Source organism: Erinaceus europaeus, chromosome 1 (genome assembly GCF_950295315.1).
Source record: "Erinaceus europaeus chromosome 1, mEriEur2.1, whole genome shotgun sequence".
Taxonomy (NCBI): Eukaryota; Metazoa; Chordata; class Mammalia; order Eulipotyphla; family Erinaceidae; genus Erinaceus; species Erinaceus europaeus.
This window is the reverse complement of record NC_080162.1, coordinates 52715633-52734672: the sequence shown is the minus strand read 5'-3', so window position 1 is coordinate 52734672 and position 19040 is coordinate 52715633. Positions and strand designations below refer to the sequence as shown.

The 19040-nt window shown below is 41.5% G+C and overlaps 1 protein-coding gene across 4 annotated transcripts in view; it reads left to right on the top strand.

The window, feature by feature from the left end:
* Positions 1-19040, top strand: part of RALGAPA2 (Ral GTPase activating protein catalytic subunit alpha 2) — a 322655-nt gene that overhangs the window by 285991 nt on the left and 17624 nt on the right. For all 4 annotated transcript variants that reach the window (XM_060186046.1, XM_060186059.1, XM_016189384.2 and 1 more), the window contains exon 38: positions 9047-9168. In XM_060186046.1, the coding sequence (XP_060042029.1) occupies positions 9047-9168 (122 nt within the window). The remainder of the gene's footprint in view (positions 1-9046; positions 9169-19040) is intronic.

Below are 19040 nucleotides of genomic sequence, written 5' to 3'. Positions count from 1 at the left end.
AGTATATAAATACTATTAACTGTAAACCCCATCAATCTGATCTGGGGCTTATATTTAACACAGGAGTCTGTGTGTCCTCTGCATCCCTGTAGATCTGAGCTCAGATTCTGTGGTCATAGCTATTTCATTTCCCTCAGTCATTCTAAAGCTAACCTTGTCAGACAATGTAGGGACTACAAAAGGTGGATAAGCATAAGAGACTGGCCACCCTATCATCCAAGGACCCTAGTCAGGGAATCCTGGGATTCTCACATAGACATGGTGGGTCTAACCCTCTAACAGATCCCTCTCTCCACTGTCACTGGTCATCCCCATCTGGAATACGTATCATCATAAACCCTCTTGTGGGCCTCTACAAGACCTTGCCCTCAATGTAGAATAACAGTGGTAGGGATTACCCCACTCTCCAAAGAGAGGCTGGGTCAACATACTCTGCCACTGGAGGAAGACTGGTCCTACAATAAGTGTAGCCTAGAATGAACCACACAGTTTAACCCCACCATTCCTGAGTCAAGTCCAGCTTCATCCAGACCCAGTGGGTTATTGAGGACTGATTAAGAAATTTTCAAAAGAATGATAACCAAATTATCAGACAGACTTTTTTTCTCATGTTGATTTTGTTCTGATATAATCTGTCTTCTAACAGCATGGACCTATTTTCTTCTTAGGACATCCTAAATATAAACTGATCTATAAGTCATAAGAATTGGCTCTTGTCTCTAATAGAGTGATAGAGTAGAAATTGGCTGATTCAGTACAAATTGTGTTTCACTATCTTCTTCTAGCGTTTGCCCTTCTTCCATAGCCAGTCAACAGCGTCAGGTTGAGCCTGATGTAAAGTTTCGAGACCTCCTTTGAAACTGGAGAGGTGGCAGTCGTTGACTATGTGGGTCATAGTCTGTCTGTAGCCGCAGGGGCAGTTCGGGTCGTCTCTGGCTCCCCAGCGATGGAACATAGCAGCGCACCGGCCATGGCCTGCTCGATAGCGATTGAGGAGGGCCCAATCATAAAGTGCTAGGTCAAAGCCGGATTGACGCTTGCAGGGGTCTGTGATGAGGTGTTTGTATTTCACTATATAACACATCTAACAGATTTTATTTAACAATAACTTCTCTCTTCCACTGATGGTAGAGTTTAAAATCTATGTGCACAGGTGTTTACTTTTCTACAGTTTTTATATTGTACCACAAAGAGGATTTAAGACATTTGGAGATAGTCTCATGTCCCTCTTACTTATGTTTTCTATGTTGTAACTTCATGGATAATATCAATAAGGGTCAGCAAAAATGTCAGCAGTGGTTGTTTCCATACCTAAAACTGAGACAATGATAGTTTTCATCTCCTAACATACTGCAGTTTTAGGATGGATGAATATCTGTGAAAGATTAAAAGTTCAAATGACACTGACTCCCTGCCTTCTAGAAACCACGTTATTGGCATAAGCATGGCCAAACTCTTAGACTTTCTATTGTTCATATTGATTCCTTCTTTCTTGAGTCATTTTCATCAGTGAAACAGCCTGTGGAATCTTTGCTCGCTCATTTGACAGCACTCTCTCTAAATGTGAAATAAGCTGAGTGATTTTCTTGTCACTTATGTTTTTACTGATATGAGACTTGGAATGACAGGGTCCTTTCTCACTTGTGATTTATAGGAGATGAGGTGTGCTAGGAGAACTAGAGGAGATGGAAAGTGTTATAATTAAGGACATGCTCCTTCACAAATCACTCCCCTGGAAAGAACTGATTTGAACATTTTTAATGAAAATATAGATCAAATCTGTTGCACCCCAGGAACATCTCAGATTCTCAGGGAGCCCTTCACTTCCTTGCTCTGGAAGGATGTGGGAATATGAAAGCAGCTCTCCAAAATTCTGTAATTTAATAGGCTGAAGAAAACCTATTTTTTCCCGTTTGCCTCTACCCTTATCATTTCCTCAGAATTATTCTTAAATTTGGTCATATGGGTATTCCCTTCTTTCTTAGCAATAGTTTTTTTTTTCATTTTTCTCTCCCAGAGTGTATCAGTAGAGTTTGAAACCTAATATAATATCTTATACTTCCTTGTGTTTAATTTCCTTTCCCCAAAATCCATTTTATTTGGTTGCATTGATCAATAAAGTCATCCTCTTTATCCGTCACCAGTCTGTAGCATTTACTTTGAATGATTCATTTATTTGGAGTCATAAAACAGTCCTAGAATTTAAATTTTCATTGTATCAAAAGGTAAACAAAAAATTTTCTTAAAAAAATGATATATAGCTTCAGACTAACTGGCAACTGCTCCTCCCTTGATTATCATGGAATTTCACCCATTTACTTGGGATTGTTAAATGACAACCCAGCCCACCTATGAAGTATCCACTGGGAGACAAGTATAAGGAAAAATGTTTATATATATATTATATGATGCAAATGCTATTCCTTCCAGAAATGCCTCTCCCAGGGCTTCTGTGACCTGGCTTTCCTCTCATAACCCAGTACCATCTTCCTTGCTGGTATTCACTTCTGACCACCCTTGGAAATGAGGAGGAAGGAGCTGCCAGCATTGTATCTTCCCCTCTCTTCCTCCAAGATCATCTCCATGCCCACAGTTCATAGCATTCTCTCCAGCCCCAGTTTCTGATAAAACAGTTCTTTCCCCTACAGTTTTTTCTTCCCAGACACCCCTCAGACTTGCCTCAACCTTGCCTTGCCACCACAGGCCCCCTCTATTCAATACTTGCATCCTTTTCCTAGTTACCAAAGCCTTGATCCTGAGCTTGAGTCTGCCTGCTCTCTTCCTCACCGAGAATGAGTACCCTCACATTCATGCATTTTCTCCCCAGAGCAAGGTTGCAATCTAACATTTCCCCTTCCTCCTCCCCTCCCTCCCTTCCTTTCGCTCTCACTTTCCACTCAAGTCACCTCACTTTCTGACTGGTTTCACTTCTATGTCTTTCCACACATGCCCTCCCCTTCCCCATTGTCTCTCAAGTACAGGTCAGATTTTGTTCTTTATTTGTTTAAAAACCTTCAGTGACCTCCAGTTGCTAGACTGTTGTTGCTTCTGCCATGGCAGTCCCTTTGCCCTCTGCTCCAGTCCAATCTCCACCAATTCTTCTGTATCCTCACCAGCATTTGTTATTGTTCATCCTTGACTTTCTGATTGTAACTTCCTAGTAGATCTGAAGTGGTATCTCACTGTGGCTTTGATTTCTTTTTCCCTAATGACTAATGTGGTTTCAAACCTTGTCATGAATTTGTGGATCATGTGTGATTCTTCTTTAAAGGAATACTGTTTCAAAAAATTTGCCCATTTTTATGACAGATTTAATAGCAGTTTCCAAGATTATAAAATTATAGGGATGTAATTCCTCACCACATCCACCTCAAAAGCTCTGTGTTCCTCTGCCTATACACACTTAATAATCTCTACAGTTCTCACAAAGTCTTAGAGACATTTTACAATTTGGCTATTTTCACAAGTTTATATGGTTCAATTCTCTATTAACATTTGACTTTTTAAAAAGAATTTATTTATTTATTCATGAGACAGGAGAGAAAGAACCAGACCTCATTCTGGTACATGTGCTGCCAGGGATTGAACTCAGGACCTCATGATTGAGAACCCAATGCTTTATCCACTACGCCACCTCCTGGACCACATTTATTGACTTTTAATTGGGTTATCTTTACTATTGAGTTGTAAGAGGAAATATACATATGTGATGTACTGATTTGTAGGGGAGAAGAAATGGAGCACAGATGTATAGATAATGTGTGTGTAATATATATATATTCATATCATATCAAAGACTCAGCCTATGTATTAAAAAGACTCAGTCTGTGCTTTAAAGAGTTTGAGACATTCAATCAGTTTTCCTGATGCCGACCAGACTTCCCTGGATAGACGACCTCACCAATGTGTCCTGGAGCTCTGCTTCCCCAGAGCCCCACCCTACTAGGGAAAGAGAGAGGTAGGCTGGGAGTATGGATCAACCAGTCAATGCCCATGTTCAGCGGGGAAGCAATTAGAGAAGCCAGACCTTCCACCTTCTGCATCCCACAATGACCTTGGGTCCATACTCCCAGAGGGTTAAAGAATAGGAAAGCTATCAGGGGAGGGGATGGGATACGGAGATCTGGTGGTGGAAATTTTGTGGAGTTGTACCCCTCTTATCCTATGGTTTTGTTAATGTTTCCTTTTTATAAATAATATATATATATATTCATTCTGAACAGAAGATCCTTATCAGATAAGTGATTTCCAAATATTTCTTCTCATTCTGCAAATTGTCTCTTTACTCTCTTGATGAGTTTGTTGAAACACGGAGTTTTGTTAATTTGGTTTTGAGCTTCTTAATAAGTTAAATCCTTTTTTTATGTCATTGTTCTTTTGGTGTTATCTCTAAGGCCAATAAACATTTTAAAGTTTTGTCCTTTGATCACTATTCAAAACATCATCCAACAACATAAAAATGTGTTAATATTATCGTCTGTATCTTCCATTCAGAAACCACTGGCAGGGGGACCAGCAGGAGAAATCAGCTCTTTACTTCCTAATTTTGTAAAGTATTATTAGCAGTTTCTCTCCTACACTTGGACTCTGTCACTGTGGATTTATTGTAGGCATTTGTTGGAGGTGGCATTCCTGTATTCAGAACTGTCTTAAATAATGTTATTTTCACCAGATCAATTTGAGCATAGTTAGTAGCTCTCTTCTGCACAGAACATGTCTGCCCTCTTGTCTATGTCACATTGTTCTCTACTTCACCTAACAAGAGTACATCCACCTTTGCTTGTGCTTCATTTTCTCTACCCCTGCAAATCAGCATATCACCACTCATCATGTCTCCTTTGTCTTTTCAAATCTGCTAGTAACCTTCTAGCCTTTATCAAAATTTAAATGCCATTCATTTTTGAAATATTTGAAGAATAAATATAGAAGACGAAAATATTTAAATTTGTTAAACTTACAAATGCAAATTAGCCCTGACCTCCTCAAATGTTGAGGGTGTTCCAGACTCTCCTTAGTAGTCATCATAGCATCATCTAAGGTCCCAAGTGTGAACATGTTGCTTCCTTTCCTTAAAGCATCTCAGTCTCCACAGAGTGACTGTAACTCTAGAAAATCACCTGCACTGTATGTTCTTCAATTTTCTCATTAGTAAAATAGATACTCATGGGTATCCTCCAATTCAAGAGGACCTAAGGTAATGGAGATTTGCTTGCCCTGATGCCCAACACAGAGTTTCCCCAGATTATACATGGCAATTCCATTTGATCTCGGTAGTTTTGTTTCACACAAACGACAATGAAGGCTGAGGGTGAGGCAGCAGACTCAGGAGCCCCAGCTGATGGAAGAGAGAGCCAGAATTCAAATCTGAGCCCGTCTTCTGCAAAAGACAAGCTCCTTCCTGACTGTCATAATCAGAATAAAGATAAGGTTTGCGTCTACCTTCTCATGCTCTTGCAACCCAGCACTGTATCACAAAGATCTAGGAATGTACTTTTAGATGTTTTAAATAAAATGTAATTAGTAAAGATTTACAACTTCTTCACCCAGGATGAGGAATATTAATAATTAATTTAAAAAACCCACAAGTATTATAGCAAAGTAGAGCACTAAACAAATGTCCAGAAAATGAGCGTCTAGTTACTAATTGTAATGTTCTCTGCATTGAGTAATCAAGTGAGAAATTACTCCTTTATTAGGAGTGCTTTGCCATGTGTGGTTTTTAATAAGGTAGTAAAGTAACTCAGAGAGTAGAATTCACTTTTCACGTGTGTTAATGGACATTTTAAGAGAACTGAAGGGCAGTAGCTAGTATTAACACAGGTACTGCGTTTGCAGCCTCTGGAACCACTTCCTTTCAGTCAAAATTCACTGACCGGCATTATTTCAGCATTCTGTTCTCCTTTTAACACACCTTACATGTGAGGAGAAGAATTGTATAAAGTGTTTGATGTCTAAATTGCAAAAGATTTTAATTTTAATTTTATTTTGGTAAAAAGCAACCAGCATCAAAATCTTAAGGATGTTAAGTAAAACTATATCAGTTGACACTGTTGCTAATTGCCCTTGTCTATAGTCCTACTAAGAAATTCAGCAAAGGTACTAGACCTACAATTTTTAATTGCTATTGAAAGAAATAATTCTTTGGCACAAGTGAGCTCCTTGGCTGTCTCTCAACTCTGCCAAAGTTGGAGGTTTTTGGTTTTTTTTTTCCCCCCTCTTTGTCATGATGTTTGCATGCCTTGGCTTGGACTACAGTGAAAATGCATTTGCTGATCTCCTGGTCTCACCCCAACCCCTAATGGATGTTTGTCTCAGTGACAACACCTAGTTGAATGTTGTTCACGCTCCACTCAGTGCTCTTTCACTCCTCCAGCAACAGAGGTCCAGCCTGGGGTGGGACCATGTGTTGCGTGTGTGGCTGGCTTGGAGACCTGAGTGGCAAGAACAAACACTTGCTCCTCTCGCATCTACTTGTAAGAGTTCTTTTCTGTGCTCTGTGTCACCATAAAGCCATAGTTTAGAAGTCAATCTATAAATATTCATTGATTCAAAGATCCTCAAAACTTGAATGTTACCTCCCTGTTAAGTTCAGTGCTGGATTTGCTCTTAGGAGCCCAGCCTTGACAATGACAAGCTTATGACAGTTGGAGAGTGTCCTCTGACATGAGAATAACAGGCTATGTCTGGAGTCAATTTCTATGGTATCATATACGCAGCATCCTTCTTAGGTTTGATTGTGAACTTGATTAACATAGCAGCCACTCTTGCAGCTATGCAGCTTCTTTCATCGGGTATTTAGCAAAATACATTCAAATTTTTGTTTTGTTCACTATTGTCCCAAGCACTGTATGTGGATATGTAGGGCACAGTGGAGCCTTTCAGGAAACAGCAGGATGGTTCTAGGCGGGACATGACAGGTCTTCAGAGGGACTTGCCTGCTCTAACCCAGGCTCCCAAGCAGGCTGCGGACTGAAAAGGAGAGCCATGAATTGAGCATTGACAGCGGGCCACGGCTGTCCGAAGGCTCAGGTGGTTGTCAGCCATAAGTTTAGCTCAGCTCTTTGAGTAATTTGTCACGCCTCGCTCAGCCCCTGCTGGGCCAGCACGTGCCAGCTTAGTGTCAGAGTGCCTGTTCGCCAGACGGCCACTCAGGCCTAACGTCCTGCTGTTCCCCGGACCAGCGGCTTGCTGGGGCCATGCACGGAGGGCTGCATCATGGCGACAGCCCAAGTGCTGTGCAGAATAAGCGTGTTCATAATGAGAAATGCATGGTATTAGTGGGTCCCTCTAGAATTGGGCCTGAGCAGGCGCCTCTCACTGAAGAAGTTTGGCAGCCTGTTCATTAGTTGAGTCACCAGGAGCTCAGCCTGCAGTCAAGAAGACAGTTAAAGCTCATGAGGCTCAGGCCCTGGGCTATTGTGACCATATATATAAAAGATCAGAAATCATCAGAGGGGGGCACTTTTGAAATTTTCAAGCTTCATTTTGAAAATTGCAGAGAGCAAACTTAAGAGGAAGCATTGCATGTAACATGCCCGTAGCTACATTCTATATTACATGGGCACTCCAGAACTTATCTCCTGCCTCACCACATGAGACTCTTAAGTGCTGAAAATAAAGCTACTGGAGACAGAGCAACTGAATTCTGATGTTTTTTTTTTTAACTTTCATTTTAATTTTAAATTTAGATAAACACATGTGATGTGTGATTACTTCATGGCCAATAAAACCCTAAAATGCCTCTGATCTGAAAACCTTTCTCTGATTGTAATTGCAGTGGGAAAAGGAAAACTCTTGCATTGAGAAATCTGTATGTATATTTTGCAAAATAAATAAATAAATAGCCTATTTTAAAGTGCGTGCCTCCTGGAAGCTAATAGGAAGGGCACAGTCTTCACCAACTTACATTTTTAAAGAGGTCATTTTGAAAAGATAGTTTGAAAATCTTGTTAGAAATGCTGGCATCACTTTTGTTCTTCTGGAGCTGCAAATAATAAACTGGTAGTGACCCACATTCCCTGTGTCCCTGGAGAATTAGCACGATGTTCAAAATGACTAAAATAGGTCCTTTAACTTTTGCATTGATAATGAGGGAAGGGAAAATGAGACATCATGCTGACTTCCCCAAGTGTTAATTCATAAAGTCATATGTGCAGTGCCTCCATCCACTGTCGAATTGTTCTGACGTTATCCTGTGTTATTGGAAGTGCATGATTCACCTTGTGAAGAAACAGAAGCGACACACAAAAGGGGAAGATTTGCTTTCTGCCCTGTGAATGGTTGCCACACGCAGGGGTCCTATTAAGACAGCTGGAAAGTTGCTTCAGAGTGTTACGCTTGTAAGTTTTATTGGTGACTGGTTTTTGATTACACATTTGAATGTGTGTGTTCTAGGGTGCAGTTTTAATTAAAAGGCAATAGTCCTCTTTTTTTATTATTGTATTGTGTACTCTCTGCTAGGTTTTCCCATTTATTAGCCCTTATTTTTTAATATTCACAACTGATTTTGGCTTGAGGCTCTGGTGCCCCTTCAGAGCATAACTTCTTGGCTTTCTCTCTTCCCAGAAATGTGCATTTTCATGTTGTTAAATCTATCCATAGCTGTCTCACATCCTTGCTAGAAGTATCAGTTCACTTTGTTGTTAGACTAGGACAAATGCTTTAGTCACCCAAACTAGGAGAAACACCGACCTTTCCCACATTTGTCAGTGGAATGGGCATGCATTGGAATCAATGTGACTAATTTTTTTTGCTTAACTCAGACTTAATTATCTTTTTATCTCATTTTGTAATGACTGGTGAACATATCTTTCAGCAACACTACTATTTGGATGCAATTGAAGTCTGTGAGAAATATAGGCCTCAAAACTGGTGATTTTATCATTAGTTATGTCTTATTCTCTAACAGGATATTAACAAACTTGAAAGATACTTGATACACACACATTGTAAGATTTGCTTAACTATATTTAAGACAAAGTGCACGAAGTTGTTGTTATGCCTGTCATGCTGCACTTGCACTTGTTTCCTTAACCAGTTACTGCAGCTACGAAGAGCGAGCTCTGTATCTCGAAGCAATAATTCAGAACCACCGCGAAGTAATGACATTTGAGGATTTTGCAGCCCAAGTCTTTTCTCCTTGTCCCAGCTACTCCCTTAGTGGAACGGGTGAGTGTGTACATTATACTTTCCTCATGCACTTAAGATGCACACGAGCAGCAGATGTACACCTGTTTTTCACAGATAAATGCTTGCAAATTTAAGAAGAGCATTCTCCCTCTGAATCAACTAATGAATATCAAAAGGAATGATGACATTCATTTTAATTTGTTTTGTATCCAAGCTGTTCACTCAGTTCTTTTCTTTAGCTATCCTGTTAACCTCCGAATCTAGCAAGGTTAATGAACTTTTTTCTCAGTAATGTGCTCGGGTTCATTCAGGAGTGTGGGTTTCTTGCTGAGCTGGGAATATGTTGTTTAAAAGCAACACCGGAATCAGTGCTTACTTATCAGAAAAGAGTTCCTCACAGTGGAAGCCGTTGCTACTAATGCTAAATGGGGATTATGCTGCTGAGATACTCGGGTCAGGGATTAATGCTGGAGAAATGGAAGGACAGTGTCCCCTGGTCCATCATTACAGCAGTAGTATGTATGCGCTTTCTTTCTGGAGTGATCTATGTCACATGGACATGTTGCCGACCAGAGCCACACCTGGTGTTGAACCTGTTTAGAAACTGGCTGGCAGTCATCTTTATTTCTTAGGCCAATAGAAAATTTCAAAAATGTCCATGTTTTTCAGTTTCATTTTTAATATTTCTAACTTGAAAGCAAAAATGAGTGCTGCCACTTAACTATTACCCTGCCCAGAATAAAATTATTTTTAAATTTCTGCATGTAATTACAGATTAATTGTCTTTCAGAGAGTAAATGGGATATTTAGTCAATGCACGTTGAAATTCTCAATGAAGGGGCTTCCTGATTCCACTGGTAAACACACAACTGTTAGGGAGCTTAATAGATTTCTAGCCTGTGTCAATTGTCTCTGAATGCAGCCCTCCGTACTTATCCTATTTCAACTTGTTAACAAATATCTTACACACCGAATAAAAAAATTTAAATTCTGTGAAATAAATCACTTACAAATAAAATCAGCCATGCATCATTGTTTAACATCGCTGGCTTCCATCCTGGTCTCTCAGAGCTTTGTTGGGAGATAAGAGGGAGAGGCTTGCACTTGCACAGAGAGCCAGAGCAGCAGGCAGAAGGCCTGGGAGATAAGCAAGCTGGCCGCAGTGTGGGAGCCCGTGCAATTTACATAATCATGCCTCTGCTTCCTGGTGAGGCGTCAAGAAACACTGGGATGGCCTCTATTGATCTTTGTTGAACTGGAATATCTAAACAACACGAGGAAAGCTTATAACTTAAAGGTTTGATTAATGCTTTTTACATTAAAAAAAAAAAGTATAGCAGCTGTGAATTGAATTCTTTTATATATTCTGCCAACATTCTATCTAAAACAGAAAAGCATTGCTTTCAAGGGAAATGAAAATTTCATACCAAGTCTGTCTAGAGGTTTAAATAACTTCTGATTTCTCAGGTGAGAGAACAAGAGAGATCCTGTAGCAAAGCTAATTTTTCAGAGGTCTCATTCATCCTTTTCCCATCCTCATGAGGTTTGGGAACTTAATGTTTCCCTGAAGCCTTTTTTTTCCCCCTTTTTTATCTCTGTAGAAAATATATTGTTTCTTAAAGGCAAAAGAAATTAAATAGTAACTAGTTAGTTACATTCCTTGACTCACCTACTACACTTCTAAGCCTCTTGACTAAAATGTAATTAAAGCAAATATTAGTGAGCTTTGTTTTTTTTATGTCTACTTTAGTCCCTATATCAGTTCATCTTATCACTTCCAAATATTTATAAATTTTAAACCAAATCAAATGAATTGTTTTGTAGGTAAATTCTGTATAAAATTCCAGGAATAGGAGATGGGCTGAGGCTTATTTGGTTGGGCACACATGTTACCATACACAAGGACCCCAGTTCAAGTCCCTGCTCCCTACCTATAAGGGAAAACTTCACAAGTGGCGAAGCAGTGCTGCACGTGTCTCTCCCTTTCCTTCACTACCTTCCCCTTTCCTCTCAATTTCTGTCTCTGTCAATTATAAATAAAATATTTCTTTTAAAAAAAGGTCCCAGGAGTAATTGGGGATTCTTAAGACCTGTTTTTTGGAAAGAATTGCTAATAGGCTTCTTCAAGAACATTGTATTTGCCAAGTCACTGAACAGATAGATAAAAGTTCTGATAGCTCACAAGAATGAGTATTGGAACATGCACAAATGGAAGATGAGATAAAAAGTGAGATATTAAGACAAGTACTGGTCTTTTTCTGTTTTAGATTACTAGCATAAGTATGGAAATTCACAATAGTAACAGTTGAAGGAAATGGGTGTAAAGTGGTAAAAATTTGTACACATAACCACACCAAACCATGAATGCAGTAGGGCTTTAAGTCTCAGCATAGTGTTTTCTTTTAATGCTTTGAATTTCTGCTCATAGTGATGAGTAGAAAGGAACTAGAAATTAACTTGATTCACACTACATTATAAGGCAATGTAGTGAACCAGTGGTGAACCATTTTGTACCAAATGGAGGCACATTTTTAAAACTCATTCTCTCCTCATCAACATAACATCTTGGCTTTTAAAGAATCCGTATCCCTACATCTCGTTACTTTTACAGATGCAAACATTTTTTGTATATTCTGTGTGACTGTGCATGTGTGTATTTTCATGGTGTGAGTACATTCAAACCCAGATGAACTAGCCAGCTTAAACTAAGAAACTGAAGTGAAGTCTGCTCTTCCAAGCAACAAGCCAACTGGAAAAATTGACCCTGAGCAGCTTAAGCTCCCACAGTGCACTCAGGATCCAATCAGACCATCTCAGCCACCAGTGTCATCAAAGCAAGGCCTTGGGCTCCTGCTCACATGCATATGCACAATCTGAGGACTTGGGGGTGCCAGGTTTCCTTTGTATCCTACAAGGGGCCTCAACATTGAGGCCATTAAGCATAACCTGAGTACTGTATTCATTCCACATCATATTTGCAGCAGCAAGCAGCCTCCACTTCTAGAGGGAAGGCCTCTGGTACTATTCTTTAAGTCCTTGATAAAAGTGAGAGACTGCTAAGAGGAGCAGCCTATACCCAAAGACACCACTGCTGAAAATTTCCTTTCCTCACCTCTCTGCCCCTACTACTGTTGCTAGTCACCCAGGGCCAGCTGTCAAGAAGCATGTGCACCACAGGTGTGTCCACCTTTGCTGTCTGGCTGATACATGAGTGCTCAGCATTTTAAAAAAAAAAAAAAAAGCTGGGGGTCGGGCGGTGGCGCAGTGGGTTAAGCACATGTGGCGCAAAGCGCAGGGACCAGCGTAAGAATCCCGGTTCGAGCCCCCGGCTCCCCACCTGCAGGGGAGTCGCTTCACAGGCGGTGAAGCAGGTCTGCAGGTGTCTATCTTTCTCTCCCCTTCTCTGTCTTCCCCTCCTCTCTCCATTTCTCTCTGTCCTATCCAACAACGAATTGCGTCAACAAGGGCAATAATAATAACCACAACGAAGCTACAACAAGGGCAACAAAAGGGGGAAAAAAAATGGCCTCCAGGAGCGGTGGATTCATGGTGCAGGCACCGAGCCCAGCAATAACCCTGGAGGAGGAAAAAAAAAAAAAAAAAAAAAGCTTTTATTTAAAACTATTTCCCTATCAGAAATATTATTCTACCAATCTAGTTCATATCTTTTCTGCCTATTCCTTATGATAATATCTAATGTAGAAAAGGCAGTTGAACTGCTTTTTGCTTATACTGAGCCCTGTAATTTTCCTTTCTTTACTGACTCCTTCCTTATTGATCAACAGTATTTAAAAGCCAGTGCTAGAATAATGGCTACAATTCACACACATACGTATACATACACATATACATATATGAGTGTATGTATTTTTACTTGTATGTGTGTGTGATTCATTTCATATACACATGTGCATGCACACACACAGGATGAAATTTGTGTTTCCAAGCATGTTTTCAAGGAAGAGGACCAGCAGAGAGGCCTTTAAAGGGTTAACTAGAATGGGCACCTTCCACTGCTGGGAGGGATTGATGTAATCACTGCAGCTCACAGCCAAGTGCATCTGTTCACCATGAGGTCATTCTTCTGCATGCTAATGACTTAGAAAATCAAGTGTAATGTTTGGTATTATTGGAAAGGATATAAATAGTATAGGTCTTTACTTTTTTTAGAAGGTGCTATTATAAAACAAAAGGAAAAAAAAGAAACTAGCTTGGACTTTTTTTTTTCCAGAATCACTTTAAAATTTGTGTCTGCACCATAGGCACCTTAGCATCTTAGAGGAATCCACTTGTGTCTATTGATAAATGCCTCCCCAAATCACTTCTACAGTCAACAGTAAGCAGTTTAGTAGTGAACTAAAGGTATATCTCATTTCATATCTGACTATAAGAATTTCCAAGTTCTTTGATCAAAAGATGATAAGCATAAATTTTTCTGAAGGATTTGGTCTGAAATTCATCAAGTTCAATGATTGACAATTCTCAGTATATAGAAATGAACGGCACAGGCTAGAGATGCCAACACTTTTCTGCCTCTTTTCTACTTTAACATTTCTATAAGGAGCCAGCAGAGGGAATTTGAATTTTCTAAAATATGGTCCTCCTGGAGTTGGTGTATTGCACCAAAGTAAAAGACTCTGGAGTGGGTGGGGAGGAGAGTACAGGTCCTGGAAAAGGATGATGGAACCTAGTAGGGGGTGTATTGTTACGTGGAAAACTGAGAAATGTTATGCATGTACAAACTATTATTATTTACTGCCAAATGTAAAACATTAATGCCCCAGTAAAGGAAAACAAAAATACTTTGTAAAACTAAATAAATAAAATAGAATATGATCCTCAATACCCTCCTTTGTAAAATGCTGGATTGCAAAGGCTCCCAGATTTGTATCGAGTGGGGGGAAAAAAATTCCCCACAAGGCTTCATCACATTCTGCCACTTTTTAAAAATATTTATCTACTTTTTAATGGAGAGACCACAGAGCACTGCTCACCTTGGGCTTTTCGTGGTGCTAGGGATTGAACCTGGGACCTCAGAATCTCATACATGAAAGTCTTTTGCATAACTTTTTTTGGGGGGGCAGGGAAGCTGTATTTCTTTATTCAGGAACAACGATTCATAAACTAAACCAAACTAATCACCAAACAGAACTCTCCTGCCTCTTTCCCCGCAGCGGCGCCAAGAACTCTCTAACTCTGCAACTCTCCAACTCTTGAACTCTGGAACCCTCTCGGGGTTCTTTGGGGCGGGGCCAAGCGGGCCCGCGAAATTAGCAGGACTGATCCAATTTTCTTGGTGGGGGAGAGCTAGAACAACCCAATGTAAAGCATACAACAATTCCCCCTTTTCTTTTTAACTAAATGACTACAGTATCAAGGGTGTGGGGTGAACAGAAACTTATATCATACAGGCATTTTTAAAAAAAGAACATGGAGAAACATGGCACAAACATGGAGAAACATGTAAGCAAGTAACAAGAACCAGTGTGCTGCCAAGGGAAGGCCTGAGGGGGCCGGCCATTTTTTGCCTCTGTGGGCAAAACTTTATCAGCTTAAAAAAAAAAATTTCTTGCCTCTGGGGGGCGTACTTGCCTCGACAGGCATTTGCATGGGGGCGGGGGAATGGCCTAGAGTCCCAAAGGCAGCTGGCTGCAATTACTTACTATGAAACAAAACTTCTTAGCATAACCATAGCGCAATCTAACGTTTCTAATAGAGAAGGAATTTGAGACTTTTACATATCAACAACGTCTTTTTAACCTTTTGTTACACCCATTGAAGATGGAGACACACCCTAGGTCTGCGCAGGAAAGAAAACCTCAGGCATGAGAAAAATTAGCATAGCCATTGTGCGATCTACCATTTCTAATAGAGAAGGTAATCGAGAGTTTTACATATCAACAAGTCTATTTAACCTTTTGTTTAGACCAACTTAGTTTAAATATATTGATTGTTAACTAATTTTTACCTCAGACTTTAAGTGTAAGTTAATTTTATCTTTATGAGAATTACGTTGAAAACCTTTTTTATTTAACTTTCACTAGTAAAAATTTAGCCTTAAAGTTACTGTTTACCAAACTTTAAACATACACATAAACATGGTCATTAATTCACAAGGAGAGAAACCTTTGTTACGAAGACATGTCATTTCAAACACGAATTTAGATATGTACTGTCTTAGTTGTTGGGGAGGTGCGTTGTCCAGTGGTGGTCTCTTGGGCAGCTTCACTTCTAGGAATTGCAGGTTGAGATCTCTGCACGAATCTCTGTGTACTCCAGCTTGTCTGCCTTCAGACCGGACCGGCAGCTGGAGATCTCGTGTGCCCAGTTTCGGCAGGGAGCCCGGGGGTCCGGGAGGTCTGGGATCGTTCCAGAATTCATAGCACGAGGGCGGGCGGGCGGGCCAGCCTTGTAGAAGGCATGGGCCTAGGTGCCCAGGGGTGGCGGCCATGATAGGCCACCGCGGCCCTGCCCCATGGCCCTGTCATGTCTGCTGCTCTGCTCGCAGTGGCCAAGCAGCATGGAGGGATCACACGTCCAGTGCCCTGCGCCACGCGGTGGAGAGCTGGCTCCTGTGGGCTGGCCTGCATGCTGGCATTGGGCTCCTGCGTGGTGGCATCAGGCTCCAGCGTGTTGGCATCGGGCTCCTGTGTGGTGGCATCAGGCTCCTGTGTGCTGGCGTCTGGCTCTTGTGTGCTGGCGTCGGCCTCCTGCGGGCTGCAGGGCTGCGGGGCTGCAGGCGCGGTGCGCGGGGTTGTCTGGGCGCAGCCGGCTGGCTGGCTGTTCCACCAGGTGGAAAAGGCAGCTCCGTGCCTTGCCTCTTGCCTGCTGACTCTTCCCGACTCCTCTGGCTGTTTTGAGTGCGCCCGAGCGCATGGAAACCACAGAGTGGTCCAGAGATAAATGTTCCAGAAACAGCAAAACAGTCTCGTGAAGAAAGAGCAGAGGCCTTTGGAGATCTCTTCACAAGCAGAAGAGAAGGCCATAGTACATAGGTAGCCAAATTGTCTTCACTTATCTGAGAGATGCGAAGTTCAGGTCCACATGGGCGCCATTTGTTGTTAAAATTTGGATGCTCTAGCTGGCCGGGCTAGCTTCACGGGTGGGTAACAGAGACGACCAGAGACATACGGCTGGGCAGGGAAGCTATATTTCTTTATTCAGGAACAACGATTCATAAACTAAACCAAACTAATCACCAAACAGAACTCTCCTGCCTCTTTCCCCGCGGCGACGCCAAGAACTCTCTAACTCTCTTGCATAACATTTATGCTGTCTCCTCAGGACGAGATTCTGCCACTTTTATTTTATTTATTTATTTATTTATTTTAAACCTTTATTGTCTCTTAATAAGAGAAATACTGAATAAGACCAGAATACAGTTCTGGTTTATGGTGATGCTGGGGCCTCAGAGCCTCAAGCATGAAAAAGTCCTTTGCATAATAATTATGCTGGGGAGTCAGGCAGTAGCACAGCAGGTTAAGCACAGGTGGCACAAAGTGCAAGGATCCTGGTTTGAGCCTCCCGATCCCCACCTGCAGGGGGGTTGCTTGTGAAGCAGGTGTCTCTCTTTCTCTCCCTACTCTGTCTTCCCCTCCTCTCTCCATTTCTCTCCTATCCAACAATGACGACTTCAATAACAACAACAATAATAACTACAACAACAAGGGCAACAAAAAGGAATAAATAAATATTTTAAAAAGTAATTATTATTATGCTGTCTCTCCAACCTGGTTCTGTCACTTTTAATATGGGGCCTGTTTGCAGCTTATACCAGATTTGTCTAAGACTACTGTGTCACTGCTGCTACTGTGCACACTTTTGTCCTTTAGCCTGAGTACCCTCTTGGAAAAGATTATCATGCTAGCCTACCTAGTAAAAGACTTGTCCTTCCTTTCTACAACAACAACAAACACTATCAGAAGTTCACAGACGTTATCAGAAGGCTACCTTACCTTGGGGTGAGGGTAGATAGCATAATGGTTATGCAAAGAGACTCATGCCTGAGGCTTCAAAGTCCCAGGTTCAATCCACTGCATCACTGTAAACCAGAGCCACTCAATACTCTGTTAAAAAAAAAAGTACCTGGGTCATTCTGGTGGCCAGTTCTTCTTCTAGCGTTTGCCCTTCTTTGGTAGCCAGTCAGCAGTGTCAGGTTGAGCCTGATGTAAAGTTTCGAGACCTCCTTTGAATCTGGAGAGGTGGCAGTCGTTGACTATGTGGGTCATAGTCTGTCTGTAGCCGCAGGGGCAGTTCGGGTCGCCACTTTCATGTGGTTGATGACATAGTACACATTGAACAGATGAGGGAACTAGAACCCAGTCCATTCGGTGGCTTCATTTAGCCCACAAGCATGCATCACAGATTTCCAAATATGCCTAGTATGATGTTCTGATGGAATTAAGAACACAGCCTGTATCCAGGCCTAGAGCCCATATTCCCACACAGTACTGCAAAACTCTGAGTGGAGGGAGTTGGGCGGTAGCTCAGCGGGTTAAGCGCATGTGGCGCAAAGCGCAAGGACCAGCATAAGGATCCTGTTTCGAGTCCCTGGCTCCCCACCTGCAGGGGAGTTGCTTCACAGGTGGTGAAGTAGGTCTGCAGGTGTCTGTCTTTCTCTGCCCCCTCTGTGTTCCCCTCCTCTCTCCATTTCTGTCTGTCCTATCTAACAATGACATCAATAACAACAACAACAATAATAACTACAACAACAATAAAAAGACAACAAGGGCAACAAAAGGGAAAATAAATAAAATTAAAAAAAAAAAAAAACAACCCTGAGTGGAGGCAGGCTCCAATACTCCACAGCAGTCCACTAGTTGGGTATTTCCATTGCCAGGACTTGCATGCTCTCTGCCCTCAGAACATGGCCCAGCCCTGCCTTGCTCATCTTCCCTAACTGTGATCACTCCAACCTTTTCTCAGATCCCACTATCTTCCCGTTCTCCCTTCTTAGATAAAACTTGCCACGTGGAATTGGTGCCCCCTTGCTGCCTTGAGTCTCTTCACAAGGTAGACAAGTTGTCATGAGAGCCCTGGGTTCTGCAAGCAGACAGTAAGGTTACCCCTCCCACTGTGTGGTCTCAGACAAGTGGCTTGTCCATTCTGTAAATGAATCTAATGGTATATATACACACTCCTTGGCAGTTCTGTGCTGGGCACTTTAAGGGAACATGATGACTCTAGAAACCTTTTTTGGAAGGATTCTCCTTCCCTTCTGAGTCTCAAAGTCTTTTTTGGAAAAGGTTAGCAACAAAGATGGTTACAAATAAATATAGATTTGTTCATTCTAAACTATCGATATAAATAAATGTCTAAAAGATAATAGTAAAAACACAAAATAAACAAAAACATCCAGCCATTGTTCTGGGTGAGCCTGGTCGAGCGTGCTCTGAAATGGACCATGCCAACTGCCATGTGAGCCAGAGAGAACTAAACCTTCCTGATATTTATTAAAGTCTCTACCAAGCATCCTGCCACTCAAGTTTTACCTTCTACATGTTGACTGTGAACAGCAGTGTCTGAGAACTGGAGTGCCCATGGACAAGAACAAATGCAGAGGGTAAATGTGGGGAAATGGAGAGGAAGCCAGTGTGGGGGAGTTTTTTCAGCCCTGGGACTGTTAAATAAATAGGGTGTTCACAGATTCCCAGAAAAAAATGGAGGGGGGTTCAAGATAAACAAAGAAGTGACATGACATTTAATTTGTTCCTTTGGAAAAATCTGAAGACACTGCTTTTTCTGAGAAATGCTGCCTTGGGTCTGCTCAGGTTTCTCAGTCTGTACAGGGTTTTAAGTGCAAGTGGCATCTTCCTCCTGCTTGACTGTTAATTATGGCTCCAGGGACACCTTAGCAGTTGCCAAGAGATGGCCAGCAGGTACCAAGAATTTTTCCCACAGACAGTTTTTGG